This window comes from Podarcis raffonei, chromosome 6 (assembly GCF_027172205.1).
Source record: "Podarcis raffonei isolate rPodRaf1 chromosome 6, rPodRaf1.pri, whole genome shotgun sequence".
NCBI classification, from domain to species: domain Eukaryota; kingdom Metazoa; phylum Chordata; class Lepidosauria; order Squamata; family Lacertidae; genus Podarcis; species Podarcis raffonei.
In genome coordinates this window covers 52,221,502-52,248,881 of record NC_070607.1, presented here as the reverse complement: position 1 = coordinate 52,248,881, position 27,380 = coordinate 52,221,502, and the positions used below count along the sequence as shown (strand labels likewise).

Below are 27,380 nucleotides of genomic sequence, written 5' to 3'. Positions count from 1 at the left end.
TCTATGACATGGAAGACCACTAGGGCCCAGCAAAGCAACTTGGATATCGTATATTATTAGTATGTGTGGTGCAGGCAACATCCAACTCTAACCGACTGAGCTTTCCAGGATGCTGTGCTGTCCAGGATGCTATGAGCATATAAGTGGAGCCTTTGATGGGTGCAAACAACAAGCAGCCAAAAGCCAGAGAGAGAAAAAAATAAAAGGCAAATGAATACTACTTGCTTCCTGGGTACCCTTACAAGCACATCCTGCTTATAGGCCGTTGACTTAGCTGCTGTGAGTGCATGAGGTAGCAACTCCATTCTCCCAGCATTAGCCACACAGTGTAACGGAGCAAGTTTCAAGCCCCTAAAGATGCTCAATGAACTATTCTCCTCTTCCTCTCATCCCAGCTAGCTTCTAGGAGAGCCTCCTTTATTTCTTGGTGACTTTTGATGCTATCAACCAGGCATTGGCAAACTCCGGCCCTCCAGATGTTTGGGACTACAATTCCCATCATCCCTGACCACTGGTCCTGTTACCTATGGATGATGGGAATTGTAGTCTCAAACATCTGGAGGGCCAGAGTATCCTTAATAGTATCCTTCTGAAGCAGCTATATCGGAGGTGGGTGGTACTGCTTTGTGGTGGTTCTGGCGCCACTTAGATGGGTGACTCCATAAAGTAGTGCTGGAGGAATATTATTCAGCCCCTTGCTATTGAACATCTGCGTGAAACCACGGAGTGGGGTCACCCAGAGTTTTGAAGTGCATTGTCATCAATATGCTGGTGGCACACAGCTCTGCTTCTCCTTTTCGTTGCCAGAGGCTGTTTTGGTGGATGCACTGAACTGGTGCCTGCCTGAGATAATGGACTGGATGAGAGCCAGTAAACTGAAGCTCAATCCAAATAAGGCAGAGATACTGTTAATGGGTGGTTCTGTTGTCTGGATAAGTGCCATTCTCACAGCTCTGGGTGGGGTCTCACTCCCATTTATGGAGGAGGTTCATAGCTTAGGGACACTTCTGGATCCATTATGGTCTCTGGAGTGGAGGCGCCCTTATCTGGATGCTGGTTACCTGTCTTTAGTGGTATATGCCCTGGTATCCTCATGGTTAGATTACTCTTATTTTTGGGAGTGCCTTTGAAGATGGCTTGGAAACTGCAGCTGCAACAGTTGTTTTGTGGCCAGACTGAGGGTTCAATCATATAACAACGTTTCTACTCTGGCTGCGCTGGCTTCTGGTATGTTTTCAGGTCCACTATGACGTGCTGCTTTCGACATATAAAGCCATATATGGTTGGGGATCCCAGTACTTTACAAACAACTCTTCCAGCATGAACCTAACCAGACCCATAAGTCAGCATCTGAGGCGCTCCTTGGACGGTCTCATCTTATAGAAATATGGGGGGCTATTACAAGAGATGGGGCCTTTTCAGCAATAGCCCCAGACTGAAGGGATGCTGTTTCCAGGAAGGCCCACCTGGCATCAGTGGTATCTCGTTGACACCAGCTCAAGACTTACTTTGACTGTCAAGCATTTGGTTGCTAATTTGTATCCTCTTCGCTGGCTTTTGCTGATGGTTGTTTTAATGGTGGTTGATCATATTAATGTTTGTGGGGATGATTGGAGGTTTTAAATTGCTTTTATTTTTATATAATCACTTTTAGTCTCTGATTTCATGTAGTTGTGTATTATTTTCTTATTTATTCCCAATATGCATCACCTTGAGATCTTAGGTGCATATATGGAGATTATTTTGACATATTTATATAAAATGCATCTCTCTCACTCTCTTCCCCTCCACCCCACCCCCATATATACATACACAAATAAACACACATCCACATTCATGTGTGTCTTTATACATACACATTATATCTATATCATCTATATCTATATCTCTATATCTCTATATCTCTATATCTCTATATCTCTATATCTCTGTATCTCTATATCTCTATATCAAAATGATAGCCTCATTGTGTGTGAGAGTCCAGCCAAGGACTGGCCAGTGATGGGGGAGAAGAAGGAGAGATCCATTGACCTTTATACTAGTCCCCCCCTCCACCCCACCCCTCATGTGTAGCTCTGCCTGCGGAAGGTTGAATGTGCAATCATGTCCTAATTTTGTACAATGCTGACAAAAACCTAATTAATCCTAATTTAAAGCATTCATATCCCCCTCAGTTATCTTTTATAATCACAACTTTCATTAGAGAAGATTGCAATAAATTACACATGGTTAAGCTTAATTTCATTTTCAGATTTTGATTAAGGCGGATGATTCAGAGATATATTTATGCTTATAAAATAAGAAGGTACATTTTACATTAATATGCACTTTAATTGTTGACTGTTGGATGAACAAATGAGGTTTTGGTTTGTCATTTACTCTGTGTGCGTGTGTGCTTTTAGGAAGTTATACAAGACAGTCCAGTCTTGAGAAACCAAAACTAGAAATTAGAATTATACCAGCAAACCACAATGCATATCTCTAGCAGCAGGAAAAGACAGAGCTCAAAGAAATGTAGCAAAAGGTACAGCTGAGCTGGAAAATCCTCAGAGAGGCTTCTCTATTGGGAGGGGGGGGGAATCAGGGGATAAGGGAAGGAAAAACTAAAAATTTAAGGGGCGTGCTGGGCCTATTGCAGTGGAGGCTGGTCCAATCGGGTGAATAAGGTATTGCCACACTAAAACCACCCTGCCCTCAGTCAGCTCCATGGGTGCTTGCTTAGAACTTGCAGGATGTACCAAATTGCATTTAGTCCCCTCTCTGTAATAAGCGACTTTCCTCAGCTTAATCCAGTGCACTAACAAGACTGAGACGCTACAGCGGGCCAATGCAAGGACTGCCTGAGGTCAGGCATTATGGAGCTGCTGCTTGGGTCCAAAGCTCATAAATCACCAGGTAAATAAAGCTGTGGAGCAGAATCCCATCTAGCCAATGCCTGAAGTCAACGGTTGCCTACCCAGGGTGGTGTAGCGTCTAGGGATAGCTGTGGTGCCAATATGCAGAAGTCATTTCTTGGAAAAAAAGCAATTATTCTTGGCAGGAAGATTCTAGCAATTAGTTTTAGGCAGCCAAGTCCTAATTGAGTGTACCCAGCAACACATGCAAATATTTACGTACAAACAAATGAGAAGTATACATACAAGGAGGAGTCAATATTGTGATACGTTCTTGGCAATATGGCTCAGGATATTCTAACCTTGTTTGTTCCCTAGTATAGTAGCACTGATAGTTATCACACATGGACATTCCCTTCCGCATATCTGCAGGCAGGCGGTAGGACCCCCGTATCAAAAGCCGCCACATCTGTAAAAAAGGGATCCTTTAAAATGCAGCTGCAGAACGCTGACCTGCCTGTCTGCATTTACAATACAAACAAGATCCTCATTTATTTGTAATACTGCAGAACCTACTTTTGTTGGGCTAAAGGAAGGTTCATAGGACATTCTCACAATACTTACTGGCTGAGCTGCTGTTGTAAGAGGAGCTTGGCAGTTGTTTCTCCATGGCAATTAACCTCTCAGCTCTCGCTGGGTGCCTGCTTAGTAAGGGGTCATCTGGCCTCAGGGCAGGGCAGCTTTGTATCCGTGCTGTGAGCCATGATTGTGTGCAGGGAGGTTTGTGCAGAGATATCTTGGGAGAAGTGCGGTATAGCAAGGGTAGCAACATGGTACCCTGCAGATGTTGTTTGGCTCCATCTGCCATTAGTCCTGACCAACATAACCAGCCGTCAGGGATGATGGGTGTCCTAACAACACCTGGGGGAGCCACTTTGGCGATCCATGCTCTATAGGCTGTTGGTGTGTGTCTTTTTTGGAGAATTTACCATTGCTGGACAGCGGAAGATCAAATCTCCCGTTTGGCTTTCCTGCCCACCCCATGCGCTCAGCTGGAGTAGAGGCCCTCCTGCCTCCGTTGACTAAGGCATGCTGGGCGGAAACAAGGGAACAGGCCTTCTCCACAGCAGTCCCCTGAATGTGGAACATAATTATTCAAACATTTGAATATGCATAAAGCAGTGTGGGATGACATCAATGAGCAGACATGGGAAAGATTGCTAGACTGGTTTAATTGTAGGAGACTTTAAGTTGGTTTAATTGTCTCAGCATAGAATTCAAACCCATTCAGTTTGACGCCCCAGGGAAAGGGAAACTTGGAAAAGGAAAAAAAAGGAATGATAAAATCCCATTCTTTCTTATATTTACTTGCATTTGGAGGATTCCATCCCACTCCTCCAGACTTGAGTGTCGCTGGTCTGTAAAAGACAGTTATTGTTTATCATATATTGCCACTTTAACACACTACCAGTGCTTGAAACTTACATTCCAAAGCAGTTACATGCATCAGGCTGCTGCTGAAAGTATATTCCTCTCCACAGAGTCAGTGCTTGAATTACAGAGGGTGTGTGTGAGACTATCATTTTTGAATTATTGAGGGGACTTCTACCCCACTACCAGCATGTACTGGGCTGAGAGCAGATGGACATTAAGTCCACCATTGCACACTAGAAGCAATTGGTTGATTATGATGCTTTGTTCGAAGTCTATCCACTCTGAAGTGAACTTATGTGAGAGCAAGTGTTACATGACCCCATTCAGTGAAAGTGTATAGTGGGGAGAGAAAGCTGCTGTTCTGTAAAGTCTGGTTTGCCCATATGAGCACCACAACATTAAGTTTTATTTGTTTCCCAGGAACTACCTGGGAAGAGGGATTGATTGTTAAAGCACTTTTGGAATGGTAGCTCTGGGAGGGGAATAGGGGTCTCCTTACAACTCGCAGCACCTTTAACAAACTACAGTTCCCAGGATTTTTGGGTGGAAGCCTTGACTGTTTAATGTGGTATGGTACTGCTTTGAATACGTAGTGCAGATGGGGCCAGAGTAGAAGGAAAGACCAGTCTAGTCTTTAGCCTAAACCTGACCCCCAAGCAACACAACACCCATGAGTGTCCTGTTGAGGACCATAGGTCTACTGCAGTAGTTTTTAACCAGTGTGCCATGGCACCCTGGGGTGCCTTGGCCAGGGGTGTCATGGGCAACACTGGCCTCTGTCCCTCTTCCTTCCCTCCCTCCTCTGATGCCCTCTCTTGTCCCTGCTTACAAGCTCCACAGGTGAATGGTGCCTCTGGGGCTGGCCAGGGGGTGCTGGTTGCCAGGAGCTGAGGCTGCCCTGGAGTAAGCATGCAAGTGAGTGTGGTAGCACAGCCAGCCAGTTTGCAGGCCTTGCTGTTGGGAATGGATAGACTAGTAGGAGGCCAGGGAGGCAGGGAGGCACTGTGCTGGCCTTTCTTGTGCTTACTGTGTGCAAGGCCTGCTTCCCAAGGTAAGGTGCTGGCCTCATGCTCAACTTTGGCCAGTCTCCATTGGGCCTCCAAGGCTGGGGACATCCTCTTGCCAGGCCCCTGTGGGGCAGTGTGAGGAGGCACCTCTCTTTGGAGCTGGGGGGGCAGCTCAGAGATCAGGGGCAGCAGCAGTGCCTGCCCAGGGGACTCCCAAGGAGAGGGGAGAGGAGGCTGAGGGAACACTCCACAAGGGAGGGTGTTCAAGAAAGTGGGAGAGGCTATCAGTTCTGCAGGCAAGGGGTGACATAACTGGGCTCCTGAGCCCCACAGGGCTGCTACAGAAAGAATGGAGTTGGCCAAGGGAGCCATGGACTCAAAAAGGTTGAAAATCTCTGTCCTACTAAGAAACAGACTTAGACTCTACACTGCTGTTACATAGGGATACTTTGTTAACTTTAGGTGATCATGTGTCATATTTCACCAAGGACATTTGAAAGACTGTCAGGGGGTAATCCTCTTTTTAGAAGGTGTCTTCTATTTGGAGGGCTGTCCAGTCCAAATCCAGTTGTAACATAAACAACCCCAAGAAGGGACTTTGATGTTGCCTCTCAAGAGTCTGGACAGCAGACTGAGCCAGCACACAGGTCACCTGGTCCCTGTCTCGATCCCCCCTGTGGTGAGATGGATTGTATTTCTTTTTCAATAAAACATTACTTCTAAATTTGTCCCTATGAATAGAAATGAATGTAGATCTGTATCCTCTTTTGTACTCAGTTTTACCGATGCATTTCCTGTTTCTTGGAGTTGTAGCCACCCTAGTTAACTTACTAATTCCACAAGGGAGCCACAACTTCCTATTCCTCCCGTAGAGCCTTTGATTGAAAAAGGAAGGATCACTCAATCCCTTCTTTTGCAGTCTGGCAATAGAAAGATCCTGGAGGGTGTGTGTGTGTGTGTGTGTGTGTGCGCGTGCTGTCAGAGCAAGTTGCTCATTTTGCTGTGATAACATTGCAAATCTTGGCCAAACATTTCACTGCCTGACAGTCAGGTTTTATTTTATTTTATTTTATTTTATTATTTTATTATTTTATAAGAGAATTCTCAGATTTCTAAGCAGTTGTTCAATCCTAACTGTTAGTACTTTGGATCAGTAGCTCTGTTTAGAGAATATTGGGCAAGTAGTAAAATGGGGAGCCCAAATTAACTCTTTGTGATGCTGTCCATGGTATTGCAGCTAAACTAAAAAGGAAGCTCCCAGACTAAAAAGGAAGAGGTCTGGCATCTCTCTGAAGATGGCATTTGTATCACCCAAATCAGTGTTTTGAGCTGCATAATTGCCGAATCAACACCATGGGTTGTTGTTTGTGAAAGTGAAGAGAGGGAGGCTTATCGAGAGCTCCTGTAGTAATTAACAGGGTGAATTGTGCGTCAAGAAGTCATTGGTGCAAATCCCACTGCAGTCATGAGTTCCCTGGGTGGGCACAGCAAGTCACCACCTCTCAAGACTCACTCCCCTCCAACCCAGCAGCAATATGAGGATAATAATATTGGCCTGTTTTACTGCATTGCTGATGGGATGTGCTCAAAGTGCTTTGAGCACCTAGGAAACATTCTGTATAGATACTTAGAATGCAAGTGTATGGATTTCTACTCAGAAGTAAATCCCACTGAATTCAATGAGACTTATTCACTGGTAGGACTGCAGCTTTGGCATTCATGCATCTTGAAGGAAAAAATAAAAGAGAAGAGAAGAATGGCAAGCAAACGAGAAAATGTCACTTTTAATTATTTAGTTTTTATATATAAGAAATTACAAAATTAAATCATGAAAGTATTCTTTAATGGATGTATTTTCTCTCTCTCTCTCTCCTGAAGCTGCAGGGGGCTGTGGGAAAATTGCCTGGAAGTTTGTATAATTTCCCATGAGAAGATGTTTGACTGTGCTGCTGTAATGACTTGTGTGGGGTGCAAAATTCTTCTTTGCTTGTTTGAGTTTGCGATTTCTTTTTCTTTCTTTTTTAGCCTTCATTAAAATTCATTAGCATTTTAGTGGAAATTTCTCCTAATATGCTCAATTTTGCCTGATATATGCATATTTCCCTCTAAAATAATGATTTTTGTGGGTATGTTTTGCTTAATATATGTATTTTTATGGACACTTTACTCTCGTATGTTCATTTTTCTGCATATTGCTTGGTTGGATAACTGCATCGCAAAATTCAGAGAAGTGTGAATTTCAAAGGATGGCTGTATTTTCAATGCTTGCATTGTTTTGGAAAGTATGCCTTCCCTTTAAATGCAATCTCAATTGAATGCTCTATTATTGCATCAGGGACATGTTGTAGGATATGCCCACAAAAAACCACAAGCCTGGAGGGGCCATTAAGGTTATAGTGTGATGCTTCCTGCAGGGAGGAGGTTTGCTGCCATAGGAAAACTAGGGAAAAGACTAGACTTCTCTTTGCCACACTAGTTTTCTGCCTTCAGGTGTGTGTATGGCAGGAGAACATTTGGATTTCTGACTCCTGACATGCCGACTAATGTTCTACCATCCAGAAAACGAGTTTCCTCTTGATTCTACTGCCTGTATAAGCCAATCAAAAGCGTGTGAGTTGAAGCATGGGAAACAACTCTTATTAAAACCATCTATTGGTATTTCCCTTGGGCTCACTCTTACACTTTTTGAGTCATAAAATATACATTGTCCCATTGGATGATGTTGAAATTTGTTTGCTTGTTTACACTGAGCTGTCTTGATTTCTCCCCTAAGATGGGGACCTGGTCCATTTCACGATTCTGTCGAGGTTCAAAGTCCCCTTGGTGTGAAATAACTTTTAAGTCCAGAGTTGACTTTAATTATTAAAAGCAGGCCCCGTGCCTATCAACTCATCTGCTGCTTCTCAGAACATTTTATGGCATTCTGTGTTATTGCACAATGGACACAAATTAGCACAATGAAGTGGTGGTTAATACTGCCACTCATCACAGATAATTGTTCCCTGAAGCACTGCCCCATATCTGGAGATAATATTTGAGGCTATCTTTGGCCTCCTGTATTATATCTCCACTGTATTATATCTCCTACCTATCCACCCATCATCCGTATCTCACCTCCCGGTGGAGGCAGTAAAAAAGCATGGGGGGAAATGTGCAAAAGACAGTAACCATCTTGGGATGATGTGGAGGATAAAGTAGGAAATTGGTCCTGTTCAGTGCTTGATCAAATGTTGCTGGCTAAATTGGAGCCTCCGTCTAGGGGTTGAAACAGCTCAACTGTCAGAGCGGCTGCTCAGGACTCAAGAAGAAAGAGCTCTGATTCTGGCATCATCAGTCATTTGGGATAGTATCTGCGTATTTTCTGCTCTTCTGTGATTGTGAGCTTGAAAGTTGGTACGGGGTGCAAGAGGGAGCATCAGGAAGCTTCAGTTTCTTTCTAGCTCATGAATAAAGACTTGAAGGGTGCTTCCCCAATCTTATCTCAGAAGTGTGGGGGGTGGAAGAACAGGATTTTCAGTGCTCAGGCCTGAGAGCAGTGAATAGTTGTAAGAGGCAGTATTTGGCAGATGAAGGTGATTGACTACATGGGCCTGGCAGAAATGACGAGCAGAATCCGAAACCAGGGAAGAGAGGCAGCGGAAGAAGAATGGAAAAAATTTAAGGACTATTTAAAGAAATATTACAAAATTAGTGAAAGCTAAAATGATGTTGGACTAGAAAATAAATGGTTACTATTAGTAATGGATAAGATAAGGAGAACAAGGAAGATCAAACTAAATTAAAATAAGGGAAGATTTGCTGAATAAATGATTAGAAATTGGAATACAGAAAAGGGAGGCATGAGGAAGTCGGAGAAGCAAGGTATAAGAAAATAAGATCTGAAATTGTACTTGTTTCTGTTTTTGTTTGTTTGTTTGCTGTGTTTATTGTATTGTATTGTTATGTCTCTGTTGTTATAAAAAAAATTCTTTAATAAAAAATTATATTAAAAAAAAAAAGTATTTGTACCTGTAGCAGTATCAACTTTATCTTAGGCAATGTCACTTTAGGCTGGACAAGGAGGTCTGCATGTCTGATTCCTCCCTGGCCCCTGCCAAAACCTTCTTGCATGTAAAGAAATTAAACATGGGATGCGGGTGGCGCTGTGGGTTAAACCACAGAGCCTAGGACTTGCCGATCAGAAGGTCAGCGGTTCGAATCCCTGCGACGGGGTGAGCTCCCATTGCTGTGTCCCAGCTCCTGCCAACTTAGCAGTTCAAAAGCATGCCAGTGCAAGTAGATACATAGGTACCACTGTGGTGGAAAAGTAAATGGTGTTTCCGTGCGCTCTGGCTTCTGTCACGGTGTTCCATTGCGCCAGGAGCGGTTTAGTCATGCTGGCCACTTCACCCGGAAAACTGTCTGTGGACAAACGCCGGCTCCCACGGCCTGAAAGCAAGATGAGCGCCACAACCCCATCATCGCCTTTGACTGGACTTAACCGTCCAGGGGTCCTTTACCTTTTTACCTTTTACCTACCTCTAAATACCACTTGCTGGGAATCACAGGTGAGCAGAGTGCTGTTGCTCTCATGTGCAGCTTGCAGACTCCTCACAAGCATCTGGTCAGCCACTGTGAGAACATGATGCTGCACTAAATGACTTGACCCAACAGACTTGTCTTATCTTCTTATTTCCCCAAGTAGCTTCGCCAATAGTGCAATTCCTGAATCTCTCCTGAATTCCTTTTTTAAAAAATGGCATTAAGAAACGTTCAGCTTGAAAACACCTTGATGTCTCTGCTTTCTCAAAAAGAGCAGATGCTCAGCCTGTGACGAGGTGGCCCTCTGGGCAAATTGCGAGAATTATTCCACATTATTATTTTAAGCTTTGGCATCTGTCCGTCTCCCTGGTTAACATAACAGATGCATCCTGAGAGTGACTCAGACAAAGAGGTTCCGTTCACCACCTCTGCCTGGCAAGTGTACCAACTATATGGGAATTAGTTTTAATTATATATTGTGCTTAGCTCCTTCTTCAGTCAACAAAGTGTAAATATTTTGAATAGGCAAGCATGGATTTATTTATGCTAAACCTTGTGGTGATGAGATGGAAGGAAAGTGCAACTTTTCATGATCAGAGATGTCGGCCTTTGCTCTGTTCACCACGATTCTTTTTATCCAGGGCAGAGCAGGGCAGGTGCTCCCTCTGGGAGAGCAACGCTCTGTCTTGACCCTGTTTACCTCTGCTGAAAGCTGAGGTTGAGGAATGGGAGCCCTTGGGCAAGAGAAATTCACAGCCAGAAATGTGTGTTTTCCTAGTTTCCTTTTTTCCTTTGCCATAATAAGACTTACTTCCACAGGATTCTCACTGTATCATGTAATCTCTTTCTTATCATTAGAGTCACTTTTTTGCCTAAATTTCACACTTTGCCTTACAGAAAGAGAGTGAAAGAAATGAACCGTAAGAATAAAACAGGACTTTAAAGCTTTTCCCCCTCTGGCCTATTGCTGAGATGTTTGCATATTAATCCTCTTGCCGATTATCCCCTCGTCATCCTAATTCTTGAGTATCACACACAGAAAAATGCAAGCAAGGCCTGCCATGTTTCCATTGCAACTAAGGAATAATGATGCGGGCAAGCTTAAATTTTGGAATGATGATCTAAGATTGGAGCAGAGGCCTGTGTTTCTTAAGAATAATGACATAACCTCCATGTGTTCTTATTTTCCAGGGACATCACTAATTTAGAGAAGCCATCCTGGTTTCTGATTTGATTCCCAAATGTCCCACTTTTTCTTAGAATGTCCCTATTTTCATTGGAGAAATGTTGGAGGGTATGGAATTATCCGCCCCCCCCCCCCCCGAGCCGTCTGAAGGCAATCCTTCAGACGTTTTCAGACAACATTTCCCATCATCCCTGACCACTGGTCCTGCTAGCTAGGGATCATGGGAGTTGTAGGCCAAAAACATCTGGAGGGCTGAGGTTGAGGAAACCTGCTGTATAGGGAAGTGTTTTTTTATGTTTAATGTTTTATTTTGTTTTTAAATATGTTGGAAGCTGCCCAAAGTGGCTGGGGCAACCCAGTCAGATGTGTGGGGTATAAATAGTAAAATTATTGTTATGGAATGGGGCATCCCTATTTTCATTGGAGAAATTTTGGAGGGTATGTAATGGCAATGTCATTAGTAGTTCTGATCACCTAAACTCACTAGTCACTGTACAAAGTATACACAAAGACTACTGCTACCTAGTTTATAATTTAAAACATGTAGAAGAAGAAAGGTGAAAAGGTGAAATCATCATCATCATCATCATCATCATCATCATCATAGTAATAGTGGGAGCTTGGTTTTCCCCATGATCAGCTTAGATTTATTATCACTGTAACTGAGATCAGTCTAATTTGCAGAGCTCAAATAATTCCAAGTGCCTCAATGAGATATTTCGCCCTGTTGGGTTTGTTTCCTCTTTCTCATGAAAGACAAAAAAGTGAATCTGCAGGTAGCTTCACACAGCCATTGTGAGACAGAGCCTGAAATGAGAAAGCTGTTATGAATTGATTTAATAGAGGGGTGGGATGGCTGGAGAGCTAAATGACACACCCTAACAATGTGCTGAGTTGAGCAGTCCACAAATTTCTGGGTAGCCTTTGCAATGTGGATTAAGCCAGGAAGTGGAACACTCTAATATCAACACCTTTCTGGGACTTGTCTTTCATGCAACAGATCACATTTAAAAAAATAAGCTCACAACTGAATCATCCTCTTTAAATGTTGTCATAGCGAAAGTGATGGGATAAGGGGATCCCTGGATCTAAATCCCTGCTCCACCAGGGATCTCACTGAGTGACCTTGGCCAAATCACTTTCTCTTATCCTAATCTCCCTCATAGCTGCTGTGATAGTGAAATGAAGTAACATTTTTTATGCTGTCCAGCTTCTGACAAATCTGACAAATTTGCAGCGGTCTGATGTGTTGCTTTTCTCTAAAGGCCTTTGCAAAAGAAGATGAATTAACTCACCCAACCATTTTGGGTATCTTATGATCTCTAAGGTAGAGATCTGGGGAAATCTAGAAGCCTTGATTCCCTACAGGAATTTCAGTGAGCTGTTCTTTCACAACCACAGTCCTGTTAAGAATACTTCCCTTTTATTTTCTGCTCTTCAAATATGTAGGATCACAGGAAGCTGCCTTGTACCAGATCAGACCACAGGTCCATCTACTTCAGTATTGTTTACACTGGCTGGCAGTGGCTTTCCTGGGTTTCAGGAAGGAATCTCTCTCTCCCTGCCCTACTGGGAGATGCTGGGGATTGAACCTGCAACCTCCTGCAGATGCTCTATCACCGAGCCATGGCTCTTCCCCATGCATGGCATATACATTTTGGGAAAGAGACTGAACCCACAGTGCTTCTACCACACCAGTGCAAACTCACAGTCATGGCAAAGCGCATGCAGAAGATCCTATGTTCAGTCCCTGGCATCTGCAGGTAGGGCTGAGATAGGTGTCTGCCTGATACCCTGGAGAGTGACTGCCAGTTAGTGTAAACAGTGCTGAGCTAGGTCAACCAGTGGTCTGACTTGATATAAGGCAACTTCTGAGGTTCCTAGGTTTGTTCCAGCCTGTGCTTTGCTGCTTTACAAACAGCAATTGAAATGAGTTCCATCAAGTGGTCAGCTGACAAATTCAGCGCTCTTACAGAAATGATCAGGTCCTATAGCTTTACCTTTCTGTCCTTCAGTTCACAAGGTACAACATGGCTCTCCTACCACTCAGATTGTACAACAGCTGAGAGTTGAATTTTCTTCAAGGGCAGATTCCTTTCTCCATGGTCTTGGAAGTATCTCCTATCAGAAGCCACCCATTGCCATTTGGAATACACACAGAGAGAGACACACACAACCATGATTGTGTCATAGGATTAATTTATCCCCTAAAGATATTAATTGTTAGCAGACAGGAAGGCTCTGTAAGTCCACCCCGCTATTCTGTGACCCCCTGAGGACTGATGACGTATAATTAACATCCGTTTAATTGATGCACCTAGAGAGACTTAATCACACAGCCTTTATGAACTCTTGCTAGGCTAGCTTTGTGCAAAGACAGCTGCCCTTTGCTACCATACTTACAATGCAAACAAGAAATTGGCAGTTTCAGATCTAAGAGGTTCCTGTCTTTACACTGACTCTCTTGTCCGCCCCCTTTCTGTTTTCACTGTTGCATTTCCTCAGTTTGAATATTTTCTTTTCGCACACACCCTTCTCTATCTCTGGAAAGGTCAAACCACTCCCATATACTTCAGCAGTGTCTGTTTAGTAGGCTGAGTTACATAGGATGCACTATGTGCATCAGTTGCTGCAATACGCAACTAGTTTGCACCAGATGACTGAGCATTCCCAGTGCGCTGCAGTGGTTAGAGTGTTGGACTAGGGCCTGGGAGACCAGGGTTCAAATCCCCACTCAGCCATGAAGCTTGGGCAGCCACTATCTCTCAACCTAACCTTCCTCACATGGTTGTTGTGAGGATAAAATGGGGAGGGAAAGAACCGTGTGCCTTGAGCTCCTTGGAGGAAAGGTGAAATATAAATGTAACAATAAATAATGTAACCAGCAGACTGCCTGCCTCATGCTTTTGTCAACCAATCTATATAAAGGCATTCTGATATTGGCAGGTTCATTTTCAGTACTTTTCTTCATGACCCTCTAACTGGAGTTCATCTTTTTCATAGCACCACATATTGGGTTGAAGTTTGAATGAAACAACTCTCCCCAAGCCCATTTCCTGGTCAGTCCCTATCAACTCAGGCCTCAGCAGTATATATATGAGGTTGGGGGCTTCCGCCTGCCACTGTATGCATCATTGTAGAGTGGTACCTCTGGTTACGCACGTAATTCGTTCCGGAGGTCTATTCTTAACCTGAAACCGTTCTTAACCTGAGGTACCACTTTAGCTAATGGGACCTCCCGCTGCTGCCACACCACCAGCGCACGATTTCTGTTCTCATCTTGAGGTAAAGTTCTTAACCCGAGGTACTACTTCCAGGTTAGCGGAGTCTGTAACCTGAAGTGTTTGTAACCCAAGGTACCACTGTATTTCATTTCTCTTCCTTCCCTTCACAGTTTGGCAGGACCGAAGTCATTGACAACACCTTGAACCCTGACTTTGTGCGCAAGTTCATCCTCGATTACTTTTTTGAAGAGAAGCAGAATTTACGTTTTGATCTGTGAGTGACATCACTCGGGGCATTCTGAGTGTGGGCGAGGAGAAGGTGCAAAGAGAATTTCAGTGGCCCCTCCATGTGTCCTTTTTATGGTGCATTCATGACAATTTGTGCTCATTATGGCATTGGGGCAGTTATATGCGATCCCGCCTTCAGTGCCATTTGAGCCTGCAAATGTTTTTGGGTAGACATATTGCTTTATTTCTAGTCAGTGCCGGTCCCTGCTGAAATGCTGTGATTTCTTATACCACAAATGTTCTAGTATATTCCGCACCCTCTCACTGTTGCTTTGCTATAGCGCAAGAGTGCTTCTCCAGATGGCAGTGCGGTAGCGACACTGGGGAAGCATCACAGAACAATGAATAGAACGGACTGATGTGTGGATGGCCCAGTGTAAATCCACACACTGATTCACTAGTACTGTGTCAATGACATATTGCAGAATACAGTGGTACCTCGGGTTAAGTACTTAATTTGTTCTGGAGGTCCATTCTTAACCTGAAACTGTTCTTAACCTGAAGCACCACTTTAGCTAATGGGGCCTCCTGCTGCTGCCACACTGCCGGAGCACGATTTCTGTGGTGTAGTGTTTAAGAGCAGTAGACTCGTAATCTGGTGAACTGGGTTCGCATCTCCGCTCCTCCACATGCAGCTGCTGGGTGACCTTGGGCTAGTCACACTTCTTTGAAGTCTCTCAGCCCCACTCACCTCACAGACTGTTTGTTGTGGGGGAGGAAGGGAAAGGAGAATGTTAGCCGCTTTGAGACTCATTAGGGTAGTGATAAAGCAGGATATCAAATCCAAACTCCTCCTCCTGTTCTTCTTCTCTTCTTAACCTGAGGTACTATTTCTGGGATAGCGGAGTCTGTAACCTGAAGCGTATGTAACCCAAGGTACCACTGTACACCTGCAAAAAAGCAGGCAGGCAGGCAGTCTGGAGAGGCCCAATGCCTATCAATAACATTTCTGGTTGGGTAACATCTGATGGCTTGGTGAGACAATATTGGAAAGAGAAAGCATGCGCATTTCCCTTGCCAGGATTTGCAAAGACAGAAAGGAGCCCCAAGTGCATTGAAATTCAGCAGACTTCTTTTTATTCAGAGCTTCAAGGGCAGCAATAATTCCAATTAATCTCAGGATTATTGCCATATCGAGCCAGGCTTTGTCAGTTCTCCTTCGGAATTCTTACACTGTTCTGCCCTGAAATTGCCTTCTCCAAAGTTCCTCCTTATTTAGGAGATCTGTACTTTATTGAGCAATGTTGCCAAAGGCCCTTGGCATGGGAAAAAACCCCTTGGGGAGCAGAAAGTCATGCTGACACAAATTTCTTCCTCATAATTATTCTTCGCCATTTTATCCCATACAAACCATTCTCCAGCACAGAACAGATACTATCCAAATAATTGTTTTTCCTGTATCAACAACTCTGCAGGACAGTTAGGCTTAGGAAAGAAAACTCCCATTTGTGCCAATAGGTCTTTTAGGTGTTTTAAGACCTAGTTGCTATGTGGGGAGGAGAGGGCAGCAAGGATTTTTGGACAGCTCCTTGTCGGACAGAGGGTGGGGAGGGTTAACTCTTCCCTCCCTGGCAGCTACTCCTGCAAATCCCCACTGTCGCTTTAACACAGCCTTCCACAACTGGGGGCCCTCCAGAGGTTTTGTACTACAACTCCCATCAGTCCCGGCCAACACGGACCTGCTGGTTAGGGCTAATGGGAGCACATGTCCAAAATATATGGAGGGCCACAGGTTAGGAAACGGCAGGTTGCTTTAAGTAATGGATAAAGGAAACAGTTCAAGTCTGCTCTCAAGATGCAAAGCATACGAACCCACATAAGGAAAGTAGTGGGTTTGCTTGCCTGGCCTTAAAAACCATTGCAGCTGTTTCCTTCTCCACAGATGTTGCAGTCTCCTAGCTGCCATGCTCTCATTTGCTGCATAGGCTTTGCAAAGTACAAAATGCCAGGGCAGGACATGGCTGGAATGTGACATATGGTTTCTGCTTCTCTTTCTGTGCAGCTATGATGTGGACTCCAAGAGCCCCGACCTGTCAAAACACGTAAGTTAAGGGCACATTCTCTGCTTCTTTGTGCGATCCTTTCACATCCATTCTGAGATACTTACCCATTCATCCTTGTCTTCCTTTCCCCCCCTTACAATTCCATTGTTAGGAATATAGAAAACTGTCCTATCCTGCATCAGAATATTTGCCTGTCTAGCCCAATATTGCCCACTCTGACTGGCAGCAGCTCACCTCAGTTTCAGGCAGAGGTCGTCTTCCCCGTCCTTTGCTAGCAGAACATTTCTTAACCAGAGATGCCAGGGATTTAACCCTGGACTATCTGCATGCAAATCATCATGTGTTTTGTACAATGGTCCCTCCCCTATGTTGTAAAACCCAGTTAAAATCCAGTCTTTTCTTTCTGCTGATTCTGTCCTTGTTGGATTATTGCAATTCTCTTTTTAATCAGTCTTCCCTGTTCCCAGCTTCGGTTTCTGTTTAGTATTCTGACACCTCCCATATCTTGTCTGCATGCATGATTATGATAATAATTTCTCTGCTTTTAATTTCTTTTAGCTGGTTATCGTTTCCTTTTCCTCATTTAGTTTAAGGTTCCTTTACTAGTTCTGTTGATTCATCCTCCAGTTCTTCTATCTCTAATTTCCCTACATCAGGGATGGGGGGGATGGGGGGACTCTAGACCTCCAGATGTGGCTGGACTACAACTTCCATCATCCCAGAACATGATTTACTTACTGTTTTTCTGTTGCCCATAGAAGTAAGGTGACCACGTGAAAAGGTGGGCAGGATTATTGTACCTTTTAATAACTGGTCAGAAGAGGAAATTTCAGCAGATGCTGGTGCCGCTGTTTGAGAAAATAGATGTGCAAAAATGTGACACACAGCTATTGAAAATAGGACCATTGTCCTCTTGCATGTGGCCACCCTAATAGGCAAGGGACCATATAGGGCCAGGAGCAACCAGTGAGGAGGGGCAGTGCTAATCTGGTCACCTGGCACTGGCATCGCTGTGTCTTACTGGGAGGCAGAGCTATGAAGCTGCAGAGAGTTGGTACCCTAGTGGAGCACTGCATCCATCTCCCCACCACTTCTCCCTTCTGGTAAGTCACAATGACTCTAGTGCCACGAGACCCAGTTAACCTTGGCCAGATCTGGTCCAGCAGATTTAGGGCAGAAGCAGATTGGGGTCAAAGCCATGCACAAGGCGTGGATGCTTCCAAGGGGCAGACAACGAGTCGAGACTGGGAAGGAATTCAGGGCAGGCCCAAAGCAGAGATTCACAGAGGATGGAAATCAAGCAGAAGCAAAAGTCCTGGAATAAGCAGGCAAAGTAGGTTTGAGGAGCTATGTCAGACAAAAACTCCTGGCCAGCCTACCATCTGTCTCCTCCAGCCTCTGTTTTACCAGTACAACCTGGAGTTGTTGAAGGTAGGACAGCCAAATTCATCTCAACTTCACTGCAAAGCAGGACCAAGCAGGACATGAACCCATCTGTGTACAGATGGATAGAAGCCAATCAGACCCAGACTCTGGCACTGGTATCCCGCCCTCCTTGGACTAGATCTGAAACAGCTGCCTCTCCTGTGTTGTAGGATTAGAGCAGCATGCCATGGGCCCAGTTCAGGGATTATTGGTGTGGTAAGGAAGCCACTTCTTCTTAGTTCAGTTTCCCGTTGCTCCAGTAACGTCTGTTGCAAGGAGCCATGCGGCTTGGCTGAAGGGCTGATTTAATTCTCCTGCAGCTTTGGGGAAATTGAACCATCCTTAAAAAAACAAGTCAGCTCTTCCTCTTGCAAAATAATATATTGATATATTGTATCAGGCAGGAAATATTGATGTGCATGGTCTTTTTCTTCCGTTTTTAACTGAAATGAAGAAATCCCCACAGGAATGTTGAATTTGTTGACTGGATTCTTCCATGAATAGATAAGGGTTTTACCAGGCCATCTTCTCATCTTCAGTTTCCAGGGATCCCTGGACAGAGGGAAATAGCTCCAATGGACCTGTGCTGTTTCATAATGATTATATTGATTTCCTTCATCAGGATTTCCTTGGCCAGACATTCTGCACACTGGGTGAGATTGTTGGGTCACCAGGAAGCCGCTTGGAGAAGCCATTGATGTGAGTGCTCACTCCCTACATCTGCTGGGGGCCTGATGGGTTGTTGTTGTTGGTGTTGTTTGTCTGCAAAGTTATAAAGTTAGGCAGAAAGCTTTAGCCATTACAAACCAATAGAGGATGAAATCACACAAGTCTTATTCCTATTTGAGATCCTTTGGTGTAACCTTTGTCTACCTGGCTCCTACAGGATGTTTTGGACCACAACTCCCATCTGCTCCAGCCAGCACAGCAATGACTGATGTAGTCCTAAACATCTGGAGAGCATCAGGCTACTGAATGCCACTGTACAGGTTTCCTGACTGATTCATAGTTGAGTAGATAAAAATGTGGGCTAGCGTTGCTGCTAATGCATGATGCAGCCTGCAGCCAAGGTGTTCTTGCCCAGTCAAATTAAATGAAAGCACAAGAGAAAATAATGCACATATATGCACTCTATATCAGTTCTGTAGCAGTTTAATAGTCACGGCTCCCCCCAAAGACTCCTGGGAATTACAGGCGAGGGTGCTGAGAATGAGCCTTTAGATTTTACCTCATGCATCTGAAGAAGTGGGCTTTAGTCTGTGACAGCTAATGCCATTATGCTACTCCTCTGGAAATCATAACCACATGACATAAGTTCTGCTAGCATTTACAGAGGGAGACATCTAATGTTTGGTTTCGCGCAGTGTCTTAAATGCTAAACACGTTTACTAGGAAATCAGTTCCACTGAAATCAACAATATTTTTGAGCAAATATGTTGATGTGGAGGCAGGGGAATGGAGAGCTAGGAATGCTAAATATATATTTTTCTCCAATAAACTTGAATATATGTATATGTGTGCTGCAGATAACATCCAGCTCCTTGAACCTTTTCTCTTGGCTAATATATATAATCCACATCATTTATCACATTTCTTTCTACTCTCTGGACTCATTAATGCATCCCACAGTGGCATCTGCCTCTTATTTAATTTGCAATCTGCCTTAGCTTGTATTGGAAATGCCTATCTTGGTTAGTTTTCTTTCATATTTCTAGAAAAACAAATATAATTTTTGAGGATTCCTCCCTCCTCCCTGGGTATAATGCTTTTACATATGTCTTTATTGAATTTCAAGTTATTATTTTTGGTCCCGTTCTCCAGTTTCTCAAAATTACTTTCGGTGCAGATTCTGTAAACCAATGCATTTCCAACTACCTCCAGCCCTACATTTATTTATTTTTATTTTTCATTTTTAACATGCCATCTATCTCTTTCAGAAGTAATGCTGAACCCATCTTAGGATGATACACTGTGGCCAGTCTCAGGCTTATGCCCTCTTAGATTTTATGAAAGAGAAAAATGGAAACTTCTGCTCGTGATTTGAAGCAAGCTGTAGTTTCCCATTTTTTCCAGACACAGGAAACTGTGATTTGTACATAGTCATTTAATAAAGTAGGATATTGTTTCAAAAACAATCAATAGCAGCTGTGCCATGATCCCATTTTGTATCGGGGTCCCAGGGCTGCTTTTTGAAACATGGCTAGTCTTAAGCCAACTGCTTAAAAATATGTGTAAAGTCCCATCTATTTTGACACTAAGCAAATCCTTTTTGCTGTTCTGTTTTACTTATTTCGATGCTCTGTTTTGATTGCCCTGCTGATTCTTCTCTTGTGTTACATTTTGGATTAATTGTCTGGACTTGAATTTCCTTTAACCATGAATTCTTCTCCACAGACTCTCCCAGCTCACTATGCCCTGTTACCTCTTCAGCTTCTGACTCTCCCCCCCCCCATTTTTCTCCCTCAATGTTATTTTTCCTTCTAGCAGTAGTAGCTTTTAAATTTTAGAATGCCAACCTGTTGCCCTCCAGAAGTTTTTGGACTGCAGCTCTCACGAAGCCCATTCTGCATGGGGAAGCTGGTTTGGGGCTGATGGGAGTGATTGTCCAGAACAGCTAGAGGATACTAGGTTGGCCAAAGCACAGATGCAGAGCTAGCTGCTCCGGCTTCCAGCTATGCACCTAGGGGCGGGGCTAGCCACCCGTGGGGGCGGGGCGACAATGTCACCCCTCCTCAGGGATGATACCTCAGGTGGACTGCACCTACACTACCCCCATTCCTCCGCCAGTGCCAAAGCAGGTTTAGGAAAACTTTCAGGATAGCAAAATCTTATATTGGATAAGCCCTGGTGTTTTTTAGGAAAGGCATGGGGATGCAGACTGTGTCCTGCAGTTGACCCTTCCTTCTGAACTCACAATGGGAAGCAACTGTTGGGAGTGCAAAACTCTGATAATACAGTCATACACGTGTAGTTTTCCATTCCCTCCAGAGCCCCAGGAAGGCCAAGGGTAGCCAAGGGTAGGCTTGCCATGGGTCAGGAAAATTCCTGATATGTCCTGGTTTTCAGACGGGGATTTTGCCGAACTGGCAAAATGTCAAGGAAAACCCGGATGTATGGCAGCTCCAAAAGCTTGAAATTACTTGGGGGGGTGAGGTCTCCCCAAAACTAAAAAAAACTCAACAATTTTGGTGGGTTTCTAAAGAAAAGCTCAACAATTTTGGTGGTCTCCTAAAAAAAATAATTCAGCAACTTTGCGGGTGTCAGGAATTTTAATTTTAAAAATATGGCAACCCTAGCTAAGGGACCACTTCCAATTGCCAGATATAATTGGAAATGAAGATTCATACAGTGGGGGGGAAAGATTCACTTTTTCCTGTCTTTTGAGAAGCTGCTTTTTAATTCAAAAGCACCACGGGAGGGTGACTGCAAGGAGCAAGGCAGTCCTTCCTAGTGGGTGGGGGGCATTATGGAAACCCACTGTGGAATTAATTATCATTACTGCTGGAAATAAGCCAGAACCCCATGCTTTCTCCTTAGAGAAGCAGCAGGTACAAAGTGCCGACCCTGACTGGATATAAAGAAACAATAAAGGGAAGCAGATTTCCAAATCATTATTTAATCCTTGCACTGCTCTTCTCATGTGTAAAAAAATGCACTCCCAATTCTCATTTGTTTCTGCCTCACGGGAACCCTGTAATATAGGTCATTGTTATTCCCATTCTATAGGCAGGGGAATAAAGACTGGGGCATAGTGACTTGGATCCTGAGACCTGTCAGCAGAAAGAACTGTGTGGGGAAAGGACTTTATCTCCCCACCCCACACACATACTGCACTTCCTGAAATGTCTGTTGGGAAAGTTGTGCAAGGTGCCCACACCAAACTTATGACTCCACCTCCTCCTTCCCCAGCAGCCTCCTGTGGCTCTTTCCACACTGTTCAAGGGGATTCTCTAACGCCCCTGCGATGTTTTTCAGTGGTGGGGAGAAAATAAGGTAGTAAAGAGGATTTGCATCACCCCAAAAAGAAGACAAAATAAGATACTACTTTGCATAAAACTACATATGGTGATTTATGTATATAGATGCAAATTTAGAAATAATTACAATAAATACATCTTGACATAATAGGAAGGACACCTGTGACTGCTGTGACAGCCTACGCAGACTGCTAACGTGCAATTCCAAGAGACTTCCTGCTCTCCATTTTTATGGTTCTTATCTTTAAAGCAAACAGAGGACACCTTTGAAAGAGGACTGTCTCCTGACAGCCCTTCAAAATAGACTTACACTCCTGTTTATTAGGATCCAAGCCTGTGACTTGCCTGAGGACACCAGAGATGAAAACATCAATTTGTATTAGAGGATGGAAGACCACACCCTCCCATAGCTGTCAACATTTCCCATTTTTAAAGGGAAATTCCGTTATACTGAATTGGGTTCCTTGGAAGAAAAGGGAAAAGTTGACAGCTATGCATCCTTCATTCCTTGCATAAGGTCTTGATATCAGCATGAACAAAGCTAGCTCAGTTCCTGGAGGCAAACTGGAATCAGCACTGACTGACTTTAACTTATGGCTGCTAAAGGCTCCAAGCATTGTGCAACTTATGGATGCACTCTAATAAACGAAATGTATAATATAAATAGGTGAACAGCATAAGAAGAGCCTTGCTTGATCAAACCACAGGCCTATCTGGGCAAGCATTCTGCTCCCACAATGGCCAACCAAATCCTTATGACATACCCGTCAACTGCCCCGGAAAAACAGGGACATCCCATTTCCCCCTGCTAGAGTACGGAGGCCATTTTGGACCCCTTGTTCTCGCACAGTTTCAGGCTGAGATCTTGCCCTGAAAAAAGCATTTGCTGGGTATGCGATCTCACGCAGTGCCCCAAAACACATGTGTGCCGTGTGACTCACACAGGATTTCAGACCTGGAAGATGGTGTCCCAGATTTGGGCCACATCGTATTGGAGGGTATGCTATGGGAAGCCCCCCAAGCAGGACATGATCACATGCTCTGCTCATGTTCCTTATCAATTAGTATTTAGACATGTAAAATATAATCTTATCCTCCATGAAAACAGCAACCCTTCCTAGGCCACAGTGCAGAATCATTTTGTGTTTAGCGTGGACAGACTGATTGGACCGCAACAGGCAGAGCCGGCGAGCTGTCAGGGAGCTCACAGCAAACCAGCAACTGCACTGATTTAATAACAAACACAGAGGGGAGCAGAAGATGTACCTCTACATCAGCACAATCTTCGTTCTGCTTGGATCTCCAGGAGGTGTGAGCAGGCCTTTCAAGCACAGCTACAGAACCCATGTTTTGGCGTGTGTCTCTTCCCCCCTCTCCCTCCAGGTACCAGGCATATTTTTGACAGAAGATGCAGGAGCTGCTGACACAGCACTTTGCCTTTTCATCTCCTAGTCTGTGATTTGGTGCTAATAGTACGAAGGAGAGGGTGGCCTGGGAACAGCCAACTCCTGGGAGACAGAACGTAATTGGCCTCTGTGTTTTGAACATCTGTTTGCAGCCTACTAAGTTAGAGAGTTGCTTCAGTGAAAGTGATAATGGAACACAGAATGAAGCGTTTGCTATTATTAATCCACAGACCCATACTCAGCATACCCAGGGGACCAGCTAATAATAATAATAATAATAATAATAATAATAATAATAATAAACCCACCCGGCTGGGTTACCCCTGCTCCCTGGGCAGCTTCCAGCACAAATAACAACACAATAAAACATAATAAATTTTGGTGTGTGAAGTAGAAAATCTAAACTCTACCTGCTGCCCCACCCTGGATGCACAAACACAGTTAGATTTATGGTCAACTTCTGTGATCAGCATTTTACTATTAAACCACTGGTAATTTACAAAGTACTGTTTTATATTTATTCAATTTATTAGTCACCCACAACAAGGCCTCAAGTCAACTTATGGTAAGGGACAGGAATGTCTCAGGTCTTAATGCTGAACTGCACTGGACATCCAGAGAAGTTTTTCCCTTAGGATGTCACCATATGGGGCTTTCTACTGCTCCCCATTTAGTGTTTTCGCCTCATCAGAAGATGTGCCTTGACAAAGTGCAACAGCATGGAAGGCATGGGCAGATTCTGCATTTCCAACACACCTTGCTGGCCATTGACATGAGTTTGCAGCCACTTATTGCAGTCGGCCTCTAGCTCTAATTGGCTTTTTTCACAGCCAGGATGTCCTCCTCCAGCAAAGGTCTGGGACATGTAGGCAGTGGGAACAGCATGCTGGAGAGCTTTTCTGACCTTTCCAGTCACAATTGTGGGCCTCTCCTCATTGCTGATTCTGAAATCCCATGCTAGCAAAATAGCGGCAGATTTCTTAAGCACAGTTTCCAGCTAAGCTAATTCAAGATTGTTTCTCCTCTCCTCATATGATGCCTGTGCTTTGAGAGTTTTTGACTTTTTAAACCAAGGATAAATGATTCATTATCCTTCCTCCCCCCCCCCAACCCCACTCCCACATCCTGGATTCAGCACGGTTTCCATGCGTGACAGTCATTTGTCACTTGAATCTCAATTTCTATTACAGAAGTCATTCTTCACAATTCCAAATGTGTTTGGCACATTGGGTGCACCCCTTTGCTTTGAGAGATGCTAGTGCACAAGTAAAGCATGCTATGCATCTTCCAAAGGGCAAGTTCAGTACATCTCAGGCAACAGGAGAGTTAAGTAGAAGCTAGTCAGTCAGGTAGCTGATGTGTTTTCATAATGAGGGGATGCATGGAATCAAGCTAGCTCCTCCTGTTCAGATACACAGAATGTGAAGGAGAAGACTCTGCTTGCTCTAGAGATAAATGCAATTGGCTGGGGGCTCCACTTCCCCCACTGGAGGTAGCAAGGTATCAGGGGGAGTGATCCTCAGCTGTCACTTGTCGGAACCGTGCCAGGACTGAGCAAAGTGATAATAGCTCTAGGGAAGTAGCAAAGTGGGAGAATAATTTCCGTGCATCCTTCTCATGGGTGCTGCTTAGATGGATGGGCAGATGAGGCAGTGACTCTGAAGCCACCTGGGAGCAATTCCCACTTGCCACATCACCCACCTGCTCACCCACGCAAGCAGTACAAGTCAGAAGAAAGCAAATAACTGCCTCTGGAGCTTTCCATTGTGCGTGTGGATATTCTGCACTAGCCCAGCTTTCATAGGCATGCCTGGAAGCTGCAGCCGATTCTCGTGACAAGCATGGAGAGGGATCTCCCGTTCTTGCCATCTGTACTGACTTCTAGAACATACACAGCCGTGGGCTTGACTTTGTGCATTTTCTTCATCGTGAAGGCAGTGAGCAAGTCAGCTCTGAAATCCAATGGCAATCTGCTGAGCCACTGGATAGGATGTCAAAGGAGGCTCGTTTGTGGCCTCACTGTGCCCCTCAATCTGGATCTCACACACATATATTTTTACAATTTTGTTTATGCATTTTCACTTTTAACATTTGTCATCATACACAAATCTTAATCATTTTACAAGTAGGATTCTCAGAATCCTCGGACTTCCCTCCACCCCTCTGTGGTTTCCCCAGGTATTCTTTTCAAACGGCATCTTATCATATTCCCCATATTTTCTTAAATCTCAATTTTTATCATAATTCTCGCTTCATTCAACTTGGATCTCACATAAATGGCATGGCAGAAAACGGGGCAAGTGGTCAAAGTGTCATTAAAATGGAATATTGTTGTGTGAGACAGCTTGACACTCCTGGATATGTGCACATTTTGCAACAGCAGCCACACTCGTATTCTCAGCAGTCTCCTCTCAGTACCAATAGTTTGGTTGCATATTGCAGAATGCTAACGTTCAGCAACCCAAAACATGGTTATGTGGATTGACCTGACCTTGGAAGGCAGCCAGGGTGGTGTTGGGAACCTTGGCCTTGCCCTACTGACCCATAAAGAGGCAAGCTGAGACTGACTTGGCTGCCTTGCCATTCATGGATTCATCTTCCTCACAGCCCCTGAAAGAGACGCAGGAAAATACTGGATGTAGTAGGCTGGCTAACCATTTCTGCACAACATCATTTCACATTAAATTGTATCACCCCTGACTTGACTACCTGTTTCTATTTGTCCTGTATCTTCTGTGATCCTTTACCTTGAACCTGCTGCTGATCCTAAATTTCTTCTTAGTCCTGCCTATTTCCCTCCCTTCAGCGTGGTGTTGTGATTAAGAGCAGTGGACTCGTAATCTAGTGAACCGGGTTCACTTCCCCGCTTCTCCACATGCAGCTGCTGGGTGACCTTGGACTAGTCACACTTCTCTGAAGTCTCTCAGCCCCACTCACCTCACAGAGTGTTTGTTGTAGGAGAGGAAGGGAAAGGAGATGGTTAGCCGCTTTGAGACTCCTTCGGGTAGCGATAAAGCGGAATATCAAATCCAAACTCCTCCTCCTCCTCCTCCTCCTCCTCCTCCTCCTCCTCTTCTTCTTCTTCTTCTTCTTCTTCTTCTTCTTCTTCTTCTTCTTCGTGTTTTAGGGCCAGACCCTCTCTAGCCTCTGTCCTTTGATGGAGAGTTGATCACCATGTAGGTCTTGGGGCTCAGAGTGGGTGTTCAATAGAGCAAGATACATTATATTAATAGCCACACCGGTGCTGCTGGAAGCTGATCAGGCTGACTCTTGCTCACTGAAGGCAAGTGCAGGATAAATTCCCCTCCTCTTCTGGGAGAAACAGCAGCAGGCAAATCCATGTCCTCGGACTCTGCAATTTTCTTAATCAATGCTCTCTCCAGCTGGTAAGGAGAGAGGTTGCCTCACTTCGCTGTCAGTAGCTGCAGCTGTGATGATCCGTCATCTCTACTCCTTTGCCACCTACCATCACTCTGACTGCATGGTGACCAAAGCCTGAACATGAGGCTGGTGGTGGATAGACAAGAAAAAAGCCTTGCTGAGCCTCAGAATGTAATCTCAGCCCTACAGTTGGAGCAGGAACTGGCAGAGTTTCACAGTAGAAGCAGGGCATGGCTCTCAGAATTAATCCACAGCCTATTTCCCCCTCTTTTCCTGTGTTGCTGCAAAGAGGATAGGTATATAATAATATGTGTAACCCACTTGGAGCCCTCTTTAAATAGGAAAGGGTATGAGGTAATAATGACCTGGAAGCAGACTGCATGCCACAGTTTGATCCTGGCTTGTTTGAACAAACCAGCATTTAAACCTGGTGCCCTTCAGCTGTCCTTAGTAGCTGGGCCTTATGGGTACAGTGGTACCTCGGGTTAAGAACGTAATTCGTTCTGGAGGTCCATTCTTAACCTGCAACTGTTCTTAACCTGAGGTACCACTTTAGCTAATGGGGCCTCCCGCTGCTGCCGCGCAGTTTCTGTTCTCATCCTGAAGTAAAGTTCTTAACCCGAGGTACTATTTCTGGGTTAATGGAGTCTGTAACCTGAAGCATCTGTAACCCGAAGTGCCACTGTATTTTAGT

At 44.3% G+C, this 27,380-nt stretch overlaps 1 protein-coding gene across 2 annotated transcripts in view; it reads left to right on the top strand.

The window, feature by feature from the left end:
- LOC128415957 (copine-5) overlaps positions 1 to 27,380 on the top strand; it is a 126,380-nt gene that overhangs the window by 36,804 nt on the left and 62,196 nt on the right. For both annotated transcript variants that reach the window (XM_053392857.1, XM_053392858.1), the window contains exons 4-6: positions 14,377 to 14,480; positions 16,497 to 16,536; positions 18,545 to 18,621. In XM_053392857.1, coding sequence (XP_053248832.1) covers positions 14,377 to 14,480; positions 16,497 to 16,536; positions 18,545 to 18,621 — 221 coding nt within the window. The remainder of the gene's footprint in view (positions 1 to 14,376; positions 14,481 to 16,496; positions 16,537 to 18,544; positions 18,622 to 27,380) is intronic.